Below are 19,150 nucleotides of genomic sequence, written 5' to 3'. Positions count from 1 at the left end.
CACAGCCGTGGCTGCTCCCTCTTGATCCACGAGTACAGTGGGTACACAGCCGTGGCTGCTCCCTCTTGATCCACGAGTACAGTGGGTACACAGCCGTGGCTGCTCCCTCGTATAACTCACACTCCTTTATGTTATTTCTCCTTTATTTCACATTTCCATATTTTAAAGAGAAAACAAATACTTGCATTAGTTCATTATCAACGTTTTCCTCTGTCATTAGATGTGCTGAAGGGTTTAAGGGCCAGCGATGCCAGGAGAAAGAAGTTTATCCAACTTTCAGTAAGTACACAGCTGTTGGTCTTGGTATGGCACAGTCCTCCATTAATATTTATTGACTATTCAAGTTTGTCTATTTTTATTTTTTAAGAATGCTATATTTTTCAGAGTAAAACTTATTTTATTTTGTGCACCTCACCTTATATATTTTTTTATGCAAAATTTATGTAACGAGAGAGAATTATAAATTAAAGATATTAGTGATGGGAATTAGCTGCTGGAAATCGATTGCATGGTAATGCTGTAGATTTTTATGTGGTATATACGTCTGCAAAGGTTGCCTGAGGATGGCATTTCATTATTTTCTTTCATTGTTAGTAAATTTGTATTTAGTCCTTCTTAAATTTAGGCTTTTATTGGCTTTTATATTATCAAGAGAACTAGTCAGTTTAATGTTCATTATTTTAAAAGCAACTTGCGAAGAAATATGTTAATCCTTCCTCGTGGTAACCAGATAAATTTTTTTTCAAGTGCTTAGGGCTAAATATGCTTCAGGAAAAGTTCCCATGAAGAGCTTCAATAATTCCTTTTCCAATTTTAAATTAATTCAGAATTTCGTAAACTTTTAATTATAGTTTATACAAAACATTATTGTCATATGCTCTTCATGGCATCTGCGTATATAATGATATGATTTTTTGTGCAATATAGATATACTGTAGTTATAGGCATATATGTTAATTGTAGCATTAAGTATATCTTGCATATTCTTTGTTTCCTGTTGAATGGTCTGGCATGTGAAGAACCTGCAGTGGTTCACGGCATGAGTACCTGCTCCTTTATTTGGTTCGTTGCCAAAATAGCAGCTGCCTCTGATACTGAGAGTGAGAGTCCTCTCGATCACCACTACATCTTCATATATATCTGTCTTTATTCTAAAAAGTCACTGCTGCCAGTCTTTGATTTTAGGTTTCCTCGAATATTTCTTATGCTCTCTATCACGTAGTACTTGCTCTTGTTTTACCACTTTTCCTTTCACATTTCTGTCCTTTACACACAAGCGAAATTTTTAACTCTCTTAACGTGTCAGTAATGATAATTTTACAACCGTAATTTAACTTTAGTAGTTTACTTACGGCACAATACACACATTTCCTAATACTATATTGCCTGAAGGGATATCAATCTTCCACTGAAAATTTTTCACGTAACCGATACTTTAAATCTGCTTAAATGGTGTCTGTCCAATCTGTGCACTACACTTTCTCTATGCTAGTGTTTCACTCCATGTAGTCTACAATATTTATTATTTGAACGTCGATCAAAGTTTTTCTTTTATATTAAATAATTTGGTGTACCTTATTTATTCCGCAATTCATCCACACAATAAAGCTGGCAGCAGGGACTATGACATGGCTGTTTTTCCCCCAGTGCACTACCGGCGCCCCTTTAGTCGTCACCGATCCAGAATCGGCTTGCTCTAGGGCAGGTAGATATTGCAAGTACGTAGCCAGAAACACTACCCCATCTGTGTGTGTCGTGTGTTCCAGCTTTTGACATTATCTTGTCCTGTGCTGTCTCTTCTTATTTTGTTCTCTCAAGCTCACTGTTCTTGATGCAAGGAGAGTTCTTGAATGAGTAGCGTGAACACTAACCCACGTCCGTGTCCAGAAGATAAGAGAGTAAGGCATTGTCATGTTCCAGTAGTGCACTCGTACTCACATCTGACTCTCATATCTGGATGTTGCTTTTCACTTACACATGCTTCATTACGTTAAAGCATATTCATGCAGTCAGAGAATAACATAAATGAATAAAGATTAATAAAATCAAATTTAATCATACTGTGTAATGATTCTATCAACAGAATCTATCTTATGGACATTGGGCTTATTGGCAATAATGGTTAAAAAATCTTCAAATTAATACTTTAATTTTATGCAGTATTATCCTCTTCATTTCAAGACTAGTGACTAAATATTTTCTTCCTGAAAATGACTTACCAGACCATTAACTACGACAAGCTTCAAATAAATAAATAAAAATAACTACTGAGAACCTATTTAGGAGGCGTTGTTGTAAACTATGTTGATAGGATATATATAAAACACTCTTAAATGATAGTCACCAGGTTATCATACTGACAGTTACTGAGAATATTAATGTTCAGTTGTCTATGTGAAAATTGTCTGATAAATCTAAGTCTTACGTAAATATATTTGGAATCGCGCATGTAGTTACGAGTAATGGAGACGGATGCAAGGGCTACCTTCACATCATATAAGTTAGATGATGGATGGATCTTACATAAGTTTTGGGAAAAAAAAGTGCAAGACTCACATTTTCAGCAAAATGTAAAGTGATGCAAGAAAAAACAGCCAAGTACTTGTTACAGATACTCTCGTTTCTGTAGTATTATAAACAGCAGTACTAAGCACACAATGCAGTAATTACAGTATATGTGTTCATTTAGTATTAGGCTCAGTACTGTAGTCAGGGGAATAAACATTTGCAAAAACAGAGATCTACTCCTGCAAGCCATGGAGAGAAACATAAGAGTAGATGTTCCTGTGAACGTGGTCGTCCACGGGAACTTTTCCAAGGGGAAGCGGAAGTAAGACTTCCAGCGGACAAAGGGGTATCCAGGGAGGCCAGATTTCTAGTGGTGGAAAAGGGACAGACAGGCCATCAATACGCTTGTTTTTATTCTTGACACAGGTGTGATCAGGGGATGAGGACAGTTATCCTCACTCCCGGCACTTCCCGGCGGAAGTTGGGAAATAACGTAGTGATTAGCATACTGAATAGTATAGGGATTAGCATGGGAAATCAATAATTTGATGTTAGCAAAAGCTAGAAAATCTTGGATTACTCAAATATATAAAAACCTGACCTCTAGTAAAACATATAAATATTTTGTAAATAAAATTTCTGAATCGCTGAATCTCGTTTTGTCATGCGTCATAGTGAGCGAAAATCACATGACGCTCTAACCCACACGACCAGCAAATCCTACAAGAATCACGCACCCAGCAGAGCTAGGTGTTTTATCTTAATCTGAGGACATACAGTGGTGTGGGTGCCTTTGACCTAATTTCATTCTAATCCCCGTTTGGTGTACTAGCCTTCAGGAGCAGTATTTTATATTACTGTAAAAACGAAAGAGTTGTATTGATCAATAACAACACTGCGACTAGCCAAAGATTCGAACCCATGTTGTTTTGGCCCGCCTCACGTTACTAATCAATACCATTCGTTCATGGTTAAAATAATATAAAATATTGCTCGTTGAGGCTAGTACACCAAACGGAGATTAGAATGAAATTAGCTCAAAAGCACCCACACCACCATATGTCCTCGGATCACGGTAAAACACCTAGCTCTGCTGGGTGCGTGATTCTTGTAGGATTTGGTGGTCCTGAGGGTTAGAACGTCATGTGGCGGGCCAAAACAACATGGGCTCGAATCCTTGGCTAGTCGCAGTGTTGTTATATATATATATATATATATATATATATATATATATATATATATATATATATATATATATATGTCGTGCCGAATATGTAAAACTGGTCAATTAGCAAGAACTCATTTAAAATTAAGTCCTTTCTAAAATTTTCTCTTATACGTTTAAAGATATATTTTTTCATTAATGTTAATGTAAAAAATTTTAATTTTGCTCCAAAAGAATCTTAGAAAACTTACCTAACCTTATTATAACAAAAACAATTTATTTTAACCTAACCAAACTAAATATTTTTTAGATTTGTTTACAATAATTTAATACTAAACAAACACAATGAAATATATTTTTTTCGTTAGGTTCAGAATGATTTTGGCGAAATTATTGCATACACAAATTTTCACTTGTCATATATGGCAAGATGAGCGTTGCTATTTAAGCCAAGATCGCAAGTTCTGCCTATTCGGCACGACATATATATATATATATATATATATATATATATATATATATATATATATATATATATATATATATATATATATATATATATATATATATATGCATGAACGTATACACTACTATACCGTAGATACATACAGAATATTGCAATTACACGTGATCAGTCGTAACGAGTAACTCACTAAATCAACAGAATGATGAAAATGGTATACAATACCGGCAAGTTGTTAATCGAAACATTTTGCCTTCGAAGAGCACTGCCCGCTGCAGTGCTCAAGTTCTTGCTTCTCACTTCTACCAGTGGTCCTGGCCTCCTGCTACATCTTCGAGACCTTCACGTTTCACATGCCTCAGTATTTATAACTTCATTTTTATGCTTCAGTTTCACATTGTTCCAGACTATGAAGCTGACCCTTCTCCAGGCTGAGGGACTCAACACCTCAAAACGTATTTCTCCAAATTTGATGGACTTATTACTCGATGTTTACTTCGCTCCTACGCCTGCTATCCTCCAGTTTATTCTCTGTGTTTGGCGGAAGAAGTCTACGTAGTAGGCGAAACGTTCCAATCAGCATTAGATACCCAACTGTTGTATATGTGTCTTACTCTTCAAAACAACAGAAGAATGTACGATGTCTCGAATGGTGATCCATGCGGATATCAGGTCCAGCTCTGTAATCATTCAGCGAGGGATAAATATGAATGTTTTACAACCAGCACTTCTGTGACATCGTTTTATTAGCGGCCACTAAATGTGATCCTACTGTCCCGTCTCTCTCCCACCTTACCCAAAGTCTTCTGTGCAAATGAAAGCTATGGGATCAAAGTTGATGACCGCTAATATATCCATGGTCCATCCAGAGAAAACAGATATATGAAGAGAAACATATTCTCTATACAGAGAAGGAAGCACTACATGGCTTGGGAAGAACAAGCGAATTAGATGAAGTAACTGCAGTAGTTCTGTAACTACTGCAGTAGTTCTGTAACCTGTGCTGGACAGATCAAATCCTTTTTTTTGAAAGTACTCATAGTATTTACTTCAGTGATGCTATTTGGCAGTTTATTCCACTTTAGCTTCATCTGAATTTATTCAGTCATGTCATAACAAATAACGTGCTGACAGTGAAGCCAAGATGCATTCATGAAAAAAATCGATAGTTAAATAACTGATGGCATGATGCACTCATGAAAAAATCAATGTTAAATAACTGTATTCTAAGTGAATATCACTTCCCTACAGACACCCGTATGATGAGCAAAGATGAGTTGCGTGAATATAATTTCCAACACTAAATATTTTACCTGCCAAATCAAAACTCTGATGTGAGAATAAGATTGGCAGCAACATCCTGTGTATACATGATGTGAACAGGAATAAACAGAGTATTGTACAAAATATTGGTTAATAGTATTTAAAATTTGCTTTTAGTTTTTAGCCTTCTTTCATTTTTTTTTTTAACAAAATGTCTATTGTTGTGTTTGATGTTATTGTGTATGCACGTGAGTTAAGCTCACATATTTTTAGATTTTTTTTTTTTTTTTGCAAAAAGGTCATGGAATAGGGATTTTTTTTGGCATTAATTGGACAGGGTTGATGTTTTTCAGTTTATTTTTCCCATTTTTTCCCCTTAGCGTTTTTTATTCATTTTACATAAAGTTGCTCAGTGCATGTACGAAATTTTGTTAGTAAAACGAATCTAGAATTTCTTTGTACAAAATTTTAATGAGGACTGAACCTTCATAACTTTTCTCAGTTTTTTTTTTGTGTTAGATGCACTGATATTTTTTTTTTCGTCCCATACAATACATAAAAAAGACTAAGAGCCCAGCATGCTGCCTTCCTTCAGTTGGAACATAAATCTGGCGAGGCTGTTGTTGGCGTCACCAAATATGAAAAGCTCTTTAAAAGCTCTTTAAAATCGGTTAGATTGAGAGCTTTCACTCAAAGTCGATGCTTTTTTTTAACAAAAAAACAACATACCCCCTGTTTTTTAGTGAAAAACAGAAATTTTCTGAAAATGATCAGAAAAGGTTAAAATATTGCGAAATATCAAGAAATATTAGACCAACTCAAAATTAAATTACCATAGCATTTTCCCAGTGTTAAAACAGCTGCTGCTGCCACTGTTGTTGTTGTTGCTGCGGCTGCTGCTGCTGCTCCTGCTGCTGCTGCTCCTGCTGCTGTTGTTGTTGCTCCTGCTACTGTTGCTGCTGCTGCAGCTGCTGCTGCTGCTGCTGCTGCTGCTGTTGTTGTTGCTCCTGCTACTGTTGCTGCTGCTGCAGCTGCTGCTGCTGCAGCTGCTGCTGCTGCTGCTGCTGCTGCCGCTGCTGCTGCTGCTGCTGCTGCTGCTGCTGCCGCTGCTGCTACTGTTGTTGTTGCTGCTGCTACTGATGTTGCTGCTGCCACTTGCTACTGTTGCTACTACTGCTGCTGCTGTTTGTACTACCACTGCTGCTGCTACTACTACTACAGATGTTGCTGCTGATGTTGTTCCTGTTTCTACACTGTTTCTACTGTTGGTATTGCTGCAGCAGCTGTGGCAACACATGAAACCATTAAGGTGTTTTTCCTCTTTTCTGTCTTATTTTTATATATTTGCAGTCACGCTTGTATTATAGTTTGTTATATATATATATATATATATATATATATATATATATATATATATATATATATATATATATATATATATAAATATAGGGAGGTACCACCTCTAGAACTGTCATGGGGACCCTCATCCTCAGAGAAAAGAACAAACTTGCTTCAGGGAAAACTCAAGATTCTCCCTGAAGCTGTTTGAGAATTTTCTCCTACCACCCCCTATATTATGTATGTATATTTTATTTAAAGACAAAATACATTGACGAAACATTCACAAAAATATGATACAAAGTAAAACAACATAGGTAACTCAGAGCTACATCTCGAATACTTCGTCCAGCTCCCCTGCGGTGGGCCGCGTGCCCAGAATGCTGCAGGCATTTCCTCTCTGGATCGCAACACTGAGTCTCTGAAAGAGGAAGCTGGTCGCCCTGTGGTCCTTGGTTTCTATGATGAGCTTTTCACCCAGCTCTTTGAGGAACTTTAGAGCACACTTGCCCCATGCTCCAAGGGTCTCCGACCCTATTGGAATGAAGTTATAGCAAGGGGTAAGGTCTTCATATTTTCGGATCTTCTGGGTCTCCCTGTGGCTGGCAGCTCCACCCCCTTCCACTACAGAGTATGGCAAGTAGGTGTCTGCCAATGTGGCAGCACAGGTGTAGTCCCAGGCAATCTGCTTTCCATCCTTCCAGGGTAGCATAGTGGCTCCATCAGGACGCTTTTGACTTCCATCAGACCTCTGTACTTGGGGTTCCCGTTGAGCTGGGCAACGGGCTGTGGCGAGGCTTCTCTTTATTATGTCATTGATCTCCTCATGTCTGGCATACTTCCCTTCTGCTGTGTGACACACGAGACCATGGAGTCCGAATTGATCAGCTGTCGCCCTGCCGCAAATACACCTATGTTCGGTGAGGATGGGGGCGGCTAGGCGAAGAGCAACACCAATCCGAATGGCCTGTGGGTCGAGACGGGTGCCCAGGGAGGAATTGGGAACAGCTAACAGGAAATCTCCTGAGTGTGGTGCCTTCACTGCCAGGAGACGAGCTTTGTTCTTTCCTGAAGCATTGGAGAGCATTGTGTTGGCGATTTTTTCCATGATCGGTTTGTCCCAGTGGGACTGTTTGTGCTGTTTGGGAGGAGCTGGTCTACTGGAGGAGTCTGTAAGGGTGTCCCACCGAATTGCTGCTTCAGTAAACCTGGGGTCTTGAGCTCCTACCAAGTCTCTCAAGCGTTCGGGCACTATCTTCTTGACTAATGCACTGGAAGCCAAACACGAAGACAGAAAAGCAGGTAAAGCAACATGCGTTGCTTTACGCACCCCTATACCTCCCAGTCGCACTGGGAGGGTTGCCTGATCCCATTGCTCATCCTCTAGTGACAGGTTCAGTGCCTTCTTAAAAGTTGATCTCAGGTGTGCGTCATATTCATCGAGTGTTGGGTTGTCAAAAGAGGGTGCACACCTCAAGAAGTAAGTGAGTCTTGGCATAGTAAGACACCTTGTGAGGAGATACAGAGCATCATGGGCATCAAGATCGCTTATTCTCTCCTCCATTCTCATAAGGTCATTCAATTTGTCCCTGAGGACAGTATCGATGGCCTGGTGACCCAGCGGTGCCCCCAAGAGGGTACTGTTGGACGGAGTTGTAGTTGAGATTTCCGGGAGGATTCTTCGCACAGCATTGATTATTTCCTGGTTTGCTGTGATGATTTCACACTTAGAGGGATTGAGGATGAGTCCCAAGCCTTCTCCCTGTGTTTTCACCAGTTGTAGGTCCCCCACGAGGGACTCTTCAGTACCTGCCAGAGTGCCGTCATCCAGGTACCATATATTGAGCTCACTGCGTAGGCTGGAAGTTAGTTCTCTTACTGCCAAGCAGAAGAGAAGTGGAGCAAGTGGGTCACCCTGCTGAACACCCTCTGATGATTGAATTTCGTGTTCTCCAAACAAAAGAATTGAGGGTTTGCTGTAGCCGGCTGAAATGAAGGGAAAGAGACTGGGGAACCGAACCCGAACAGCTGGCAAAACAGCATCTCTCCTCACCATATTAAAGGCATTTCTAAAATCAAGTTTGACTATGGCCTTGTCTTCTGGTAGGTCCCTGATGTAGGCCCTTGCCGCATGAGCTGCAGCTTCACTGCCTTGAGAGACCCCAAAGCCCAGTTGGTGTGGCTGGAGTAAAGTGGCAGCTTCTAGGCGAATGTTTCTCACTGCTGCTTTGGCAACGAGACGGCGAAGAGTGTTTCCAACTGCAATGGGTCTGATTCCCCCATCCCTCTTCTTCAAAGCACATAGTGAGGCTCCAAAAAAGAAAGGTTTAATTTCTTCTGGGATTCGCCCAGCCAGGCAATTGTTGACGAAAGTTGTTAACTCGGTGAGAAGAATTGATGCAGATTCACCGAGTACTGGATTTACCATCTCTTTGAGGTGCTGAGGTCGAATTCCAGTGTAACCTCCTGCAGATCCTGCTGGAAATGACACGATCGCCTTATAGACTTCCGATTCTGGCAAAATTAATTGTTCAGTGATAGGGTCTTCCTCAGGGTTGTCGTTGATGGCTGTGGTGTCCCTGGTTGGGTGCTTGTCTCTTAGTGCTTGGGCCGTGGTCTCATCCTTGGGGGCTACAGTGTCGTCACTTGTAATTATTCTTATTGCTCCCACTGTGTTACCTTCCTCAATTTTTTTGCTAACCTGTGCGCAAATTTTCTCGTTCTCAGTAGGACTTTTCTTGGGTCTGCCTCTTTGATTCCTGCGATGATGGGGAAGAGGGACACAGTTATCCGTTCTTGGGTAGTTGCGCACTGCCTTGATAACTGACGTGGTTAGCAGTTTGCCTCGTCTTTCAGGAACTGCAAGACAGACATTGCCGAACAAGAGAAGGTTGCGCCATGCTTGGATGGTGCCTCGGGCTTCTAAGTTGGTGGAACCTCCATTCACCCGCTTAAGAAGGTCTGTGAATTTCCCTGCTGCATATGGGCGAGCTGCTTTAGGGATGTGGGATAGTGTACTGCTAGCAGTGGATTTGAATGCCAACAGAAGGTTATCGCAAGTGACGAGGTTGCCATTGGAATTGTCATCTGCCTGTGGAGGCTGTGGGCTGCTCTCTGCTGGGGGCATATGTGATCCCGCACACCTATTGTGTGCACGAATACGGCCGTCCCTGTTGCGTGCTCGAAACTCTCCACACACCTGACATGTGCCTCTTCTTTCATTGTTGGGTGCATTGTTTCCCTGGCTTTGTGGCTGGCTGGCTTCATCGTCTGCCATACCTCACACTGTGTGATAAGCCCAAGCTGAAGGGAAAATGGCGCATGGCACATTCCGCATGTGGTTCATGGTGGTGGGGGGGGGGAGGAGAGGGGTGTCCAGTCCTTGTGGTGGCCGGTGGAAGATGTGTGCTGTGGCGGAGTAGGGCACTCGCTCCCTCACAGGACAAGTCACTATACACCACTATGCTCAGCGCACATGTTACTATACACCACTATGCTCAGTGCACTGCCCCCACTATCAACGACACACCGCTATACACTTCACATGCTATGTGCCTACCATGCACATACTATGCACTGTACACTATAGACTATATACACTATACACACGGTGAACAAACACACCATTGTTGTAACACGAGCACACGGTGTATGCGCGCCTGTTTGGGGAAGGGGGGGACAGTTTTACCCCTCAACCTCCGCCTCCTCCTCCTCCATTAGGCCTTATATATATATATATATATATATATATATATATATATATATATATATATATATATATATGTCGTGCCGAATATGTAAAACTGGTCAATTAGCAAGAACTCATTTAAAATTAAGTCATTTCTGAAATTTTCTCTAATACGTTTAAAGATATATTTTTTTCATTAATGTTAATGTAAAAGTTTTTAATTTTGCACCAAAAGAATCTTAGAAAACCTACCTAACCTTATTATAACAAAAGCAATTTATTTTAGCCTAACCCAACTAAATATATTTTAAATACGTTTAAAATAATTTAATACTAAACAAACACAAGCAAATATATTTTTTTCGTTAGGTTCAGAATGATTTTGGCGAAATTATTGCATACACAAATTTTCACTTGTCCTATATGGCAAGATGAACGTTGCTATTTAAGCCAAGATTGCAAGTTCTGCCTATTCGGCACGACATATATATATATATATATATATATATATACATATATATATATATATATATATATATATATATATATATATATATATATATATATATATATATATGTGTGTGTGTGTGTGTGTGTATATATGTCGTGGCGGATAGGTAGAACTTGCGATTTTGGCTTAAATAGCAACGCTCTTCTTGCCGAATAAGGCAAGCGAAAGCTTAACGAGAAAAATATATTTCATTGTATTTGTTTATCATTAAATTATTGTACACTTATCTAAAATATATTTAGTTGAATTAGGCTATATTATGTTGCACTTATTTTAATAATGTTAGGTAAGTTTTCTGAATTTTTTTTTTTTTTGGTACAAAATTATTAATTTTTACATTAACATAAATGAAATAAAATATATTTTTAAACGTATAAAAGAAAATTTTAGAAAGGACTTAATTTACATGAGTTCTTGCTAATTTACCAATTTTACCTATTCGGCACGACATACATGCGTACACATTGTGTGTGTGTCTGTGTGTGTGTGTGGACTCACCTAATTCACCTAAGTGTTGTTGCAGGAGTCGAGCTATAGCTCCTGGCCCAGCCTTTTCACTGGTCGCCACTAGGTCCTCTCTCTCCCTGCTCCATGAGCCTTATCATACCTCATCTTAGAGCTGTGTATTTTACCTGCCTCATCTGCATACTTTTCGGACTGTTCCATTTCCTGACAACTCTATGACTGAAGAAATACTTCCTAACATCACTGTGACTCATCTGAGTCTTCAGCTTCCAACTGTGTCTCCTTGTCGCTGTGTCCCATCTCTGAGATATCCTGTCTCTGTCAATCTTGTCAATTCTTCTCAGAATTTTATATGTCGTTATCATGTCCTCCCTATTCCTCCTGTCTTCATTGTCGTCAGGTCGATTTCCTTTAATTTCTTCTAGTAGTACATGCCCCGTAGGTGCGGGACTAGTCCTGTTGCAAACCTTTGCACTTTGTGTGTGTGTGCATGCTGTGTATTGTGTATACATAATATGTATATATATATATATATATATATATATATATATATATATATATATATATATATATATATATATATATATATATATATATATATATATATATATATATATATATATATATATATGTATATATATATATATATATGTATATATATATATATATATATATATATATATATATATATATATATATATATATATATATTATGTATATATATATATATATACATATATATATATATATATATATATATATATATATATATATATATATATGTATATATACATACATATATATATATATATATATATATATATATATATATATATATATATATATATATATATATATATATATATATATATAAACGAAAACACGAGTCAAATCTTGTTCAGAAAGAGACGTATGGACAAGTTTCCTAACGTCTACTGTCCAGTAAGTAATTATTATGGCTCAACTCCTGGGGAAGAACCTTGAAAATGGTACCTAAAAGAAAGAATCCATATTGTTTAGATCAGCCTGGGTCATAAATCACCTTGGATTTATCTAAATAACGTTTTTATACTGTATGCCGTGATTTTTTCGTGGAGGAGGGGGTAATTTTTAGTGTGAATTATGGATTTTTACGGCAAGTAGAAATGAAAAGATCTGCTGCTATAATTTAGTAGAAATTACAGCAGTAGCTAAGCTAGAATCAGTGACATTACTCTTGATTATACCTTTGACGTTCTTATTTTGGTGTTGGTTTATGCATAGGCATTGTAGACCTTGTAGTATACAACTGTTGACTGGTATTAACACGCCTAGTACTGCTTCATGTCTGAGACTTTCCCAGCCACTTCCCATTATGTCATTATATTTTCTTTCGATCATTTTATGCATTAAATCTGACAGTATTTTATTACCTGACTTCAGACTTTTCTTCTTGTAATGATATTTGACAACAGATGTAAGACTTGTGTCACCGATCCAGTTTTGTTTGATGTATATACCTTGATGTAGAACTAAACCTTATTTTCATGTACGTCTTGCGTATATGTTTATGTAGAATTTAACCTTATTTATAGTACAAGTATGTTTTACAAATGTTTGTGCATAATTTAACCTTATTTATAGTACGAGTATTTTTGCGAATTTAAGCTTGTTTAAAAATGTATGTCTTGTTTTTTTTTTAACAAATTTCTGTTAACATTAAATTTGGTTAACGTCAGTTGGTATAATTTCTCTTCAGTGTGCAGTTAGTGTCTAACCTTGCATGGCTTCAGAATTGTTGACTCATTTTATTTTGCAGTTGATGAACAACTTATGACGAGAAGACCTAAACAAATGGTACAGTACAAGGATGGTCTACACTCTTAGGCAAAACACGTCAGTATGCCCACAAAACATACACACACACACACACACACACACACACACACACACACACACACACACACACACACACACAAATAAACACACGACGAATAAACATACACATACACACATCATACGCAAGTGTACCTCTGATCATGCAACTTCAGATAGGTACCTCAACAGTTGTGTTCGCAAACACAGACTCAAAGTAACAGTACAAGAGAAAGCGTCGGAATAGATTAACACAGCAAGCAGGTGCCTGCAGGTCCGCTACTGAGGCCTCTGCTGTTTCTGTTGCAGTAAGTGTAAACAATCTAGCTGCTCTGTCGCCGAATCATGTATATGTGTGTGTGTTTACAGACAATACTAAACTAACAGGATGGATAAAAATAATGGAGGACAGGTTCTAATGAGAAATGAAGAACGAAAATGAGAAACACCTCATTCTCTCGCTCAAAGAGATAAGCATTCATATTTAAACGTTTCTTATTTTTTCTTGGCCACTTCGTTGCCAAGCGTATCGAAGCCTATTTACTATAAATTTATGTAGCCTAAGCGAACGCAACCCAACCTAACTTAACCTAATCTAAGTTAATTAGAAAATTATTAAAAATTTACACTTCGAAAACTTCCAGAAACTGACGTCATAAGATGAGAATGATTTGCCAGAAATAAAGTATTGAACAACATAGCTCAAGGGGTAAAATAAAATGCTCATGTCAGAGAAAGAAAAGAAGCTGCAAGCCAGCATCAGGATGTTTCTGTCTCTACAAGTGCGCATAAATTAAGTAGCGTAGTAATATACACGAAACTGGGAAATCTTAGAGTAGCATTTAAAACCCTAAGGAAAAGTAGTTTTGGACACTAGGGATGCCAAGCCCATCATGAAGTTTGCAGCACCAGCATTGAGCCAAAAAAAAAAAAATGCTCAGGTAAGGAGCTTAAGATAAGGATGAGCCAAAGGTTTGCATGAGATTTGTCCAGTAGCCGAGAAGAATAAAATATGTGGAGAGACTCGAGGAACTAAACCTGACCACCATGGAGGGAGAAAAGGTGAAAGGAAAGATATGATTACCACATGTAAAATCCTAAGAGGTATTGGCAAGGCAGACAGAGATAGGCTTTTTGAGTGCAGGGCAGTAAAAACACGGGGCCACAGATGGAAAATGAAGACACAGATGAAAAACAGAAAGTGCAGTATTCCTGTAGTCTCAGAGGTAACGGGAGTTAGAAAAGTGGAAGGAGTTATGTAAGGAAGTGGTAGATATATTCGCCATTCATAGCCGGACTAGTATGTATGAGAGAGCCAGGAACGCCAGAATCCATTATATGTTAGTCAGGCTAACTCAGGAGGTGGTATTAGGTGTCGTCTCGATCCGTGCAACCATCATTAGAAAAAGATAAAAAAAAAATAGTCAAGTTAGAAAAAGGTTCTAAGAAGAGCTGCAAAATGGCTTTTAGAGCAAAAACAATTAAAGTTACAAAGAATAGCTGAAAATATTTGAAATTATCACGTTCTATGATAGAAGAAGAGCGTAGATTTGATAATCACATATAAAAGGATACAAAATAACGGATAAAGAACTTTTTTTTAACACTATTAACAGGAAGAACAAGAGGACGCAGTTATAAAATGAACAAAAAGTGCGTTACTGAGAAGATACTGTAATAGAATCTTCTCTCTCAGAATAACAGAACAACACAATAGGTTAGAAGAATAGTTAGCAAGTGCTAAAATCACTTGAATTTTTCATGTGATGTTATAGATTAAACTCTGAAGACGGGTACTACATATATTTAAATATATATCACGAATCGGACAATAAAAACGCCTTAAGTCTGTCGCGGCTCCTCTAGTTGCAAATACATAAATATCTCGCGAATTACCATAGGAAGTAACGAAGTATATTAGCATTTATGTCATGGATGTATAGACACTAATGTAAAATATGAAAATGTGGATGACTGTGCAACTCTGCAGGAAGATCTGGATAGATGTGAACACGTGCAGAGATAGATGTGAACACGTGCAGAAATAGATGGACGATGGAAATGAATGAGGATAAATGCTATGTACTAAGTACGAGAGAAAGAGAAAATATGCCACATGAAGAACATAGATTTCGATATATGAAATCCGTCTAATAACAAGAAGAACCAAATTGTCATTTATGACAACAATTGTCATACTAGCTTATTACACGTGTACCATCCTACTGCATATTATATTATAGTCTACCTTATTACATACTACCTTATTATATACAACCCTAATACACAGTACCATATTGCATACTGCCCTATTACATACTACCCTGATATACTACCGTAACACACACTACCTTAATACATACTACCCTGTTACATACTGCTCTGTTACATACAACCCTATTACATACTACTCTATTACATACTACCCTGTTACATACAGCTTATCAAATATTTACTAAGCCTGGGAAAGTAGCAATGTTAACTAACCTTGTGGATGCTTAACCTCGCCACGTTTAAATTCCAATAGTGAAGGCACTCTTCCGCACCATCCCCACCCATCCCTTCATCCCAATCCTTCCCTCTCCTCGTGTATGTCTCCATTTGCTCTGCCCTCAACACATCCGCCCACTACCCCCGCGCAGTATCCATATTCACGTCTACAGCATTTTTTTTTTTTTACCCTTTCTCTCTATTCATCTCTCCCCGTTCACCTTGCCCTGAGTCAGGCAACGTCCAGTTTACCCTGTTTCGAATAGTAGCCTTAGTATCATAGGTCAGCTAGTATTTCCAAGACCCTGGGTCAGATAGTCAAGTAGTTACACAGTAGCATAGGCAACACTTACAGGTAACAGTACTATTGGTAACACAGTTCTATAGGTCAAATTTTGCCACCGACCAGTATATATCACAGATTACTTGTACAAGGCGGTGACTGAGGGAGCATTCAAAGGAGAAGCAACTAACAAAACATTTAACTCAGAATTGAGCTTCATCAAGTCTATAGTAAAACGAAAAAAAAATACTCCTTATGTATGCATGGCGGTGAGGTGTAGAGGGGAGGAGAGGTCACGTCAGATACAGCCACGACAGGTCATGGGTGGTGACCTAGTGTGAGAATGTCAACCCCAACTCATCACCTTTAGTTTAGGTAGTGTCCGACAACCCAGTACCATAGGTCAAATTACTTTTTTATTCATATTATCATTATATCCACAAAATATGCTAAGCTCAAATAGGTTATAGGATCAAATAGAACCGGCAATCCTTGTCATCAGTGTTGCGGGTAAGTTCCTATCATGCCAGCAACACACTACCAGTGAAACCTTCATTGCAAGATTTAGTCTAGGACCGGACCGAAGTATCAAAGTATCAGGTGTCAAAGATACTTGATAAAGTCCTCTCCTAGACCCCCCCCCACCACTAAAAAAAATCGCATTAGAGGTTCCGCTGCAACCAGTGTGTCTCCCGCTACTATACCTGTATTTCCCTCGCGTGACCCTATCTCGCGGTAGCGCATCCTCATCCCATCTCCCTGACTCGGAAGAGTGCCTGCAAGCCTTGGTAACATGCCAAGATGTGATTGAACAGGTGTAAGGCCGAGGTGTGGTAGCGCAGGTGTGGTGTGGCAGGTGTAGTGTCAAGATGTGGTAGCACAGGTGTGGTGCCTAGGTGTGGTAGTACAGGTGTGGTCCTGCAGGTGCCGCTGGGGGCCCCGTGCACTCTGCCAGTCTGGCCTCACACCAGTTGTTGTACTTAGCCTCCCTGCTGGCCCTCGTCTTGCTAACACTCCTCTTGGCTGTGCTCTCCTACAGACTACCCAGGTGAGCTTCACTAACATGACAGGAATCAACAATGATGGTGCAGTACCCACTTCCACTCTGCCTCACTCTTCATTTGCCCAATAACTGCCTATAAAAGTTTGATAATGACTTAAAACTTTCGAACAGTTTTGCTTATATATGTATACTATACTACTAGCTGCAAATATTAAAAAAATAATGTAATATAAATTTCAGTTTTAAATAATTAGCTAAGTATTAAAAAATCTATGCCCATAAAATAGCACAGTATTATTTTTTTTTTTTGAAGTTACATTCGGTGTCAAGAATCAAGAAACTTTGTTACTGCCTTCAATATATTATATAGAACTCTGTTTAAACAGAGTCACACTGTCATAAATCTTATATTAATTTCTTCATTTTCATATATTACAAGCATTGTCCTCCGGTACTTAATAATATATGCAAGTGTTCCTCCTGCCCATTAATACAATACTCCTAATATTACGTAATGTATATGTACAAAATTATTTTCAAAAAGTTAATTAGAGTACAGTACCATTATATATATATATATATATATATATATATATATATATATATATATATATATATATATATATATATATATATATATATATATATATATATATATATATATTAAATATACAATTCATTCTGAAGGCATTTCAAAATCTTCATTTTTTTCTTTAATTTTTTTGGGAATTTCTGTTTATTGTGATACAAACACAGTACACAGCTGCTGTAGCTAGTTTCTGGGCATCAAAAGCAGGTAAGTTTGATTCAAATTTTGTGATGTTTGTACATAGCATGAGGCATGCTTTTGTATTTGCTTACTTTTAAAAATATTTCATGTTTATAATTATTATTCATTTTGTTATAGTACTTCTGTTTTGTTTAGTTCGTAATATTATCTTTGCTGTATGCATTACTATATAGTGTTTTGCTAACAGTCAGTTTCTTTGCTTGCTGTAGTTTCAATAAATACAACTACTATTTATCAATATTTCGTCACATTTTTTTCCTTCAGTCACATATCTTGGTTTATACCTTTTCATGAACTTTCTGTAAATCTTTCAGATCGCAATTGTCAAGGGCCGTTAAAAAACATACGACACTCACAAGGTCGAAGATGTCCACGAAATCAGCCAGCCGCTCTTTGGGAGCTGTTGCAACAAACCTTAGCTCGCAAGAACAAGGTGTTTCCTTGGACAAAGGAGCAACTTCTCAATTGGTCACCCACCCACACAGGACACGCCTACTGGCCCCGTTATATGCGTCCTGCCCTACAATCTACAACTCATCCTCATCCCAGAGGGAGCCACAGTACAGCCCCAACACACAGTGGACCCATCCCCACTGCCAGTGGCCTTCCACAGAACCCTTCCTTAGGACTCCTTCCCTTGCACCATACAACCAAGGATCCGGTAGTTTTGGATTCTCTTCTTGCCAACCTCGACCTTTCCCAAGTTACCAGGCGCAGAGAACCCTTGGGACACCACTCTTTAACCTCAATTCCTCCAGTCACACCTCATCCCACTCAAACGCACGCAACCCCCCATCAGTTAACCACTCCAAACAGCCCTATAATGAGAAAAGTCGAACTTGACACTGTAGAGACCTCACAAATGGATGTTCTTCCTCATTCACCCCGCCAAAATGAGCACAATAAGGGTGAGCATACACATCCCATTCACTATCATAGTCGGACTCATCATCGTCACCATCACAGGCAGTATTCTACAGATCTAAAAGATCGACCACCTCATAGCAGCTTAGACGATGCCTATTTACCAGAACCTAATGAATCAGCATGGGACCAGAAAGTAACTGAGGCTGATTTGGACTGGTCCTCAAAGGCATACCTCAACACTCCAGCGTCCCCAGTCTACTATACCATGCCCCACCAGGAAAACGAACACCAGTGACGCACATTTTTCACACTGGGGCATTAACAGGTAAGACCTACTCTCATTTAAAAAAAAAAAAAACAAGACCAAATTCTATGAAAAGTAAACTTAGCGATATTGTAAATTATCTATTATCCAGTGATCGATTACTTGGCTTCCATCGTCACCTAGAATTGCTGCAGACA

The 19,150-nt window shown here is 38.6% G+C and overlaps 1 protein-coding gene across 1 annotated transcript in view; it reads left to right on the top strand.

Annotated features, from left to right (window-relative positions):
* LOC128686458 (uncharacterized) overlaps positions 1-19,150 on the top strand; it is a 614,190-nt gene that overhangs the window by 589,994 nt on the left and 5,046 nt on the right. Inside the window, exons 6-7 of the mRNA XM_053773393.2 lie at positions 221-279; positions 18,136-19,013. Of these exons, the coding sequence (XP_053629368.2) occupies positions 221-279; positions 18,136-18,983 (907 nt within the window). The 3' untranslated portion in view covers positions 18,984-19,013. The remainder of the gene's footprint in view (positions 1-220; positions 280-18,135; positions 19,014-19,150) is intronic.

The sequence above is a fragment of the Cherax quadricarinatus genome, chromosome 17 (genome assembly GCF_038502225.1).
Source record: "Cherax quadricarinatus isolate ZL_2023a chromosome 17, ASM3850222v1, whole genome shotgun sequence".
Lineage (NCBI taxonomy): Eukaryota > Metazoa > Arthropoda > Malacostraca > Decapoda > Parastacidae > Cherax > Cherax quadricarinatus.
This window is presented reverse-complemented; position numbering and strand designations above follow the sequence as displayed.